General features: G+C 40.4%; 1 protein-coding gene across 1 annotated transcript in view; it reads left to right on the top strand.

The window, feature by feature from the left end:
* The window catches only part of LOC104620660 (casein kinase I isoform alpha), a gene marked incomplete at its 5' end in the record, with an annotated part of 34,891 nt that extends 29,781 nt beyond the window's left edge, over positions 1-5,110 (top strand). The window contains one exon of the mRNA XM_010286950.1: positions 3,599-5,110. Within this exon, the coding sequence (XP_010285252.1) occupies positions 3,599-3,606 (8 nt within the window). The remainder of the gene's footprint in view (positions 1-3,598) is intronic.
* Positions 5,111-6,173: the final 1,063 nt, after the last annotated feature.

Here is a 6,173-nt window from a genome sequence, read left to right as displayed (position 1 = left end):
GCTGAACCCAGCCTGCTGTTGGGGTGTGGCTGTTAGAGCAGGAGGAAATAATCTGAGCAAAAAATGCGGATTCTTCACAATGGCTCGCCCTTAAAGTGAAGGTCTTACAGGAGGTGATGATCTATAAACACACACTGCCCTGAAAATCAAGTTGTATGCACTTGAAATACTGTTTGCTGGTGAAGTATTCTAAGGTTTAATGTGCTGCTCTCCTGGCTCAGGTGGTCTCTGACCGAGTGCTATACCGTAAGTGAAGAAAAAATCATTATAATGATTGTCTGCTTCCACCTTGATGATGATTTAGTGACAAAGTTGCAGCTGACTGACAAGCATGAGTAATGGGGAAGCTGTCTTCAGGTTGAACCTGATAGACCATTACTCTTTCTTAATGGATGTTCCTTGTAGCGAGGCCCATTGTTATAGCTATGGAGAAGTTGCTGTTTTTCTAGCAGAATTTCTGTGGCACTTGCATGGAGTAACAGCCTCTTGGGGGAATGACTCCCTCCTCCCTGCTTCTCGTCATGAAGAAAAGGCTTGTGGCCTTGGGATTGATCGAGCTGTAATGTCAGCAAAGCATTAAAGTAGTGCTTGTCAAACATCTGAAGACTTCCCAGCTTCCTAAAATAGGCAGCTTTAGTCATTTCATCAAAGTAAAGATTCCAGATTTCTAAAATCCTACTTGCCTTTTTGTGTGGAATATTGCCTGTTAATGAAGATTTTCTGAAACCAGCTAAGCCCAAGCAGGAGTCTGTATGGGTTATAAGTTGCTGTCACATTGAAGATTAATGAAATACCTGGTTATTTTTTGCAGAGTTCAGTTAAATTGTCATGTAGTTGCTGTAGCAAAGCCTATGCTGAAGTGGCTTAAAAGGCTTCATGGTGTAAAATTACACCCCTCTGGTAACCATATCCAGTTTAGCAAGAGTACTGGAAATAGCAATTTACAGATGTGTTTATTGGTTAAAATCTTACTTGCACTTTATACAGTATACTGTACTGTTGAAGATGTGCATCTGGGGAGGGTGGTGAGATCTTAATTCTTTCAAACAGTGTACAGAGACTTACATGACTTAGAGTGCTTGGACCATGTGCTCATTCATAGGTAATCCTGGCTGTCTTAACTCAGATCCGTATTAAACCGTATCACTGAGTCCTATAGGTTATTGAGGCTGAATATGCTATTTGATTCCAGGATAGCCTGTTCTGTCAGTGGCCTTTTTTTTTCTTACCCTCCCCCTCTCTGGAACCCTGTGCAGTGTCTTTTGTAACAGTAAGATCAGCTGGTTTTGAACTTGGGAGAGGTGAACTGTTTCAACAGACAGAACTTCTCACTTCTCTGCTGACTCTGGGAAGTTTAGCTCTTGATCTCTTGACAGTGCAGCTGTTGTTCAGGTGTGATTCATAACAATGCTTACAGTCAGCTTCTTTCAGTCATAAAACTGACTCAAGCAGTCAATCACCAGGATAAAGTCTATCCATTTGTGAGAGATGTTTTTAATTCACTTCAGTGTAGAGTTCTGTAAGCCAGTCAGCAGTCCCATTAGGATTCACTGGGTAGTCTGTTAGTTCACTACGTGAGATTTAGCCAATTGACAGCTAAATACTTTTCACTGCTTGTCTCTGCAGCTACTTAACAGAGAAAAAGTTTGAACACTTCTTAAGTAGAGGAGCTTCTTGGAGTATGACAGTACAGTTACTGTTACCCCATTGATGAGATCCGCAGCTATCAAAGTTTTGGGTAACACCCTGAAGGGACAAGGAGTGATGATTGTGCAGATTTGAGCTGACCCTGTATATAGTGAAGACTTGTTAGAGAGATGCTGGCATAAACTCTTCAGCATATTCTTTGTACTGGTAAAGTCTTGTGTGCTGCATGAATGTCTCAACATCCCATTTGACAGCTGTGGTTGGGCTGTGTTGGGGAACACTTCTCTGTAGGCCTAATAGGACTTGCAAGGGATGTTGTGAGTTGAATCCAGTTCCCTATTGCTTTATGTAGAGTTGGGCATTCTCTTGCCCGTAATACCTTGGATTTGAGGTATTCTAACAAAGAGCAGCATATCATTTGCTAGCATGTCCTTTGTCCTCAGGTTCAGGATCCCATTTTCATTTGACATGTCCAGGCTTCTACAGTAATGAGTTGATCTGTTTCTTTCCATTCTGGGAGCATACTCCTCCGTTGTTGACTTAGTTTTGGCTGCCTTGATGGAGAAAGTGGTTCAAATGAATCAATGTTCACTGCTGAATGCACTAAGTGGAAAAACGGTGTAACTTTTGATTGTATGCATCAAGTAAGGGTTATGGACAACTTTATACCGGTGGAACTAAGGAATCACTGGCGTTTCTGTGAGAATTTGCACTCAAGTGGGAATGACTGTCTTCATTCTGGTACAGGATTTTTTTAGAATTGATGGTGCTGGATAAAGAGAATTGTCCTTGAGTGCATTAAGATTGGGTTCAAATAAAGCTATTGAATCTCTTCTAAGTTACCTGTAGCCTATTCTGGAAAAGTTAAAGCTGTCTTCTGGCTACTATCCAGATGCATTTTTTTGATTGAAGTCAGGCTATGTTTAAGACTTGTTTGTACTTGCTTCTCTCTGGCTGACAGCATAAATTATAGCTGAGGTCAGCTTTGTCTGTATTTCACTGTGAAGAGATTTCAGTTGCAAAAACTGAGAGCTGTTGTTCAGCTCAATTCATACATCGACAGAATACCGTGCTGTTTGGAGGGCATCCAGAACGGAAACTTGCTTGGCAAAGTAGTCTTTGATTGAGACTCCTGTTAGCTCTTTTTAAAGCACAGTGCTACTACCTGAGTCACCAGAGATGAGTACATAAGCAGTCACATGAAGAGAAGACTGGCTTAGCTTGCAGTAACTGGTTCTTTGAGATCTGTGTATGTATTCCTTTACTCTCCCTTTTCCACAATGTCTTGAACTTGTCATTTGAAGTACTAAACTTCAGAAGAATTGTTCTGGATGCCCCACCTCCCCTGTCACCTGAGTTGTTCACTTGTCCTTGCAAGGACAGAAGGTATGCTGTGTTCCTAGTCACTGTCAAAGGTTCTCACTTCTGTTCTGGTTGCCCAGAGTGTCATACATGTGAGCATGTAGTGAACACCAGCTACTGTAAGGTAAGTTATTCCTGTTCCTTTTCCATCTGTCTGACACTGCTGTACTGCGTCTCTGAAGAGCACCACTGCAATCAGATGACAGTTTGACATTCAAGGATATAAGCATGAGACATTGCAGACAAGTAGAAAACAATCCTATGAAATTACATCCTGCTTCCTAGTGGCAATAACGCATCTTGTTTTCAAACTGTTGGTCTGAATTCCTATTTGAGGAATGTGGCATCCAGTTGGTGCATAAGCCTGTTTTCCAGTGCAGCAATAGGTGTGAGAGGTGTGTGTTTAAGCTAAAGGGTGGTGTCAAATGCTGGTTAGCTTTGGAAAGGAACACCAGGCACTCTGCAATTCTGAGACTGAGCAGCATTTTCCCCTTTGAATTACCATAACTGATGTTTAATTCTCCTATTGTGAAGACTGTTTCTCGTTTTCATCCCGTATCAGTAAGTTGCCCTTGTGTTTATCTTACAGGTTTCTGAGCATGGCAAGGATGGGACAAAGCAGAGCAGATCGGAGCAGGACTTGTCACTCCCCAAATCCTAGAAATTTTAGTTCATACGTACACTTGCCAGTGGCTGTGGGCAACCATTTACTTGGTGTAAAGAACTTAATATCAGTATAAACTGGCTCTGGGCAGTGTCAATGATGCTGCACTTTGAGTTGTAGCAGCTGTAATTGTGAATATTACTGAGATAGTGAAACATGGTGTCCAGTTTTCTATTGCATTTTTTTCAAGTGGAAAAGTTAACTGATGGTTGACACACAAGTGGAGAAAATTGTGCATATGCCAATTTTTGTTACCTTTTTACTTTGAACTACACTGCTTATGAGATCTCATTGTTTTGGAAGAATGGCATGAACAGTCTTCGGCAACAGTTGTGATAATTGTAAATGCTCACAATTGTGCACTCTTTTCTGGTTATTCCTCCCTGGGTTTTGAAAGTTGTACACTTAAAACATTCTTAAAGTTGTTGGCTTCTATGTGCAACATACCAAGCCAGCTGACATGGTAGTAACCAAAGATTCCAGTTTTTAAGCATATGAAAGACTCTGCCTGCTTACCTGTGCTAGAAATAACAGCATCTAAAGTGAAGACTTAAGAGAAACTTAGCGACTACTAGATAATCTTTAGGACTCTGCATTAACTCTATAATGTTCTTGGTATAAAAGGAAAAACAGCATATTTGTCACGAAATTTAGTTAACATCTTACAACTGAACCTGTATGTAAGTTGCTTAGATAAATGTAATCACTGTAAACATCTATATGATCTGGGATTTTGTTTTTATTTTGAAGCGGGAGCTTTTTTGTTTACAAGTTCATTAAAAACTAAAAACTGTTTCTGTAAGGAAATGAGATTTTTTTTTTTAATTTGCCTTGTTATCAGTTTAAGAAATCTACATTACCCTGTTTTTAAACCAGGTTTCGAGGCCATTTGTTAAGCAAAACAAGTCATATTTCTTTCTAAATCATTTTAGATTTAGTGTTGTAACTCTTCCTCATTTTGTTTTAAAAAAAAAAATGTGTATTTTTTCCTTGAGGGGGAAGGGGCAGTCTTGCATTTTTATAACCTGTTTGAGACCAGCCCTCAATACTAAGATTGGATTTTTAAAAAATGAAACGGCATCTTTTGCAGACCCAGTATTGGCAGCCTCTGAGCGTTGCCATGTCATGCACCGGCTGGACTGACTTGTGATTGCTGGTTTTAAGGAAAATTTGGATGGAGTATTTGGATGGTTTTAAACCAAGGCATTTTCTTTCAAGTTCTTGTGAAGTGGATATGACCAGATTTACTCTTGTTCTTGGGGACAGCCTCGCACCATGCAGAGTTCACATTGGTTACTGCCCCAGGCTGTCTTCCTTCTCACTTCTATTCTAGCCCAGCTGAAAGAAAGAAATACTTTTATTGCTGGTAATTCTTTAACAGTGTAATTTATTCCTTTATAGCATGTCAGAATAAATTAAAAAAATGTCTGAAAATGCTGCCAGATGCCTATTGTGTAAATGTTGTTTGTATGTTAGCTTTTTAGACAGTTTCCATGCATGTAGCAGAGTTCCTGCTCACAGTTCATGTTTTTACTGTTTGAAAAGGTCTTTCATTTTGAAAACTGTTTCTTCAAGATCGTACTTACACTGTGCACTCTGTCGTCACGGAGTGGTAGTCTGGGTCAAGGCCGCACTCTAGTGCGGTCACTATGCATACTCTCTTTACCAGAAGGATCTGCCCTGAGAAGATGTTAACCTTTAGCTGGAGAATGTTGTGTGCTAATAAACATTTGTATAGATAATCTGGGAGTACAGGGAGGCAAAAAGTGTGCTGGGCTTCAGAGGTATCAGTGCACATTTGGAAGCATCTCCTCTGAGTCAGAGCAGTCTCTTGCTGTTACCTGGAAGGTGGAAGAAGACATGTAGCTGATTCTTTTGGCTAGGATGTTTTTCTATGTTCTAGACTGAGTGTTGCCCCATCTGAATAAGGATGCTTTACAAGCCAATTCCTCATGTGAAAACTGGTATGTTTCTAAGAACTGGTATTTAGAATACTATGTTATGTCCTTATATATGATTTCTACTGTTTAGGCGATGCATCTGACAACATGCATTGGCAGAAGGGGAAAAAGCGGCAATGAAATGCCTTCTTGGCAGCTGTTTTCAGAGTGGCTGCTTGGAATTGTTTTGGCACCACTTTTCTTGCTTTGACATGAGATATTCGAAAGTCAGAGGAAATCATTTGGTTTCAGGGAAATGAAACTATTTCCTCTGTCCACTAGATTTACTCGTGACTTTGAGGAGGGTTGTCAAGTTTTAGAAACAGAACTGTCCTTGAGAAGCACTCTAAACAAGAATGGTTCATAGCTTGGAGCGTCAAAATGCGTCGGTTTGTAGTTCTTAGAACTGCAAACCATGTCCTGCAGAGCAGCATGGAGTCCAGTTAAGTCTTTCAGACATGGTGTGTTTACTTCTGCACAGAAGTGTAAGCTTACACTCTTAGCTGTGTCATGCTGCTTTGCAGAAAACCAGCCTGCACCAGACATGCTGAACAATGAAC

Source organism: Phaethon lepturus, unplaced genomic scaffold, assembly GCF_000687285.1.
Source record: "Phaethon lepturus isolate BGI_N335 unplaced genomic scaffold, ASM68728v1 scaffold27445, whole genome shotgun sequence".
Classification (NCBI taxonomy): domain Eukaryota; kingdom Metazoa; phylum Chordata; class Aves; order Phaethontiformes; family Phaethontidae; genus Phaethon; species Phaethon lepturus.
The sequence above is the reverse complement of the archived record's forward strand: the minus strand, read 5'-3'. Positions and strand labels throughout refer to the sequence as shown.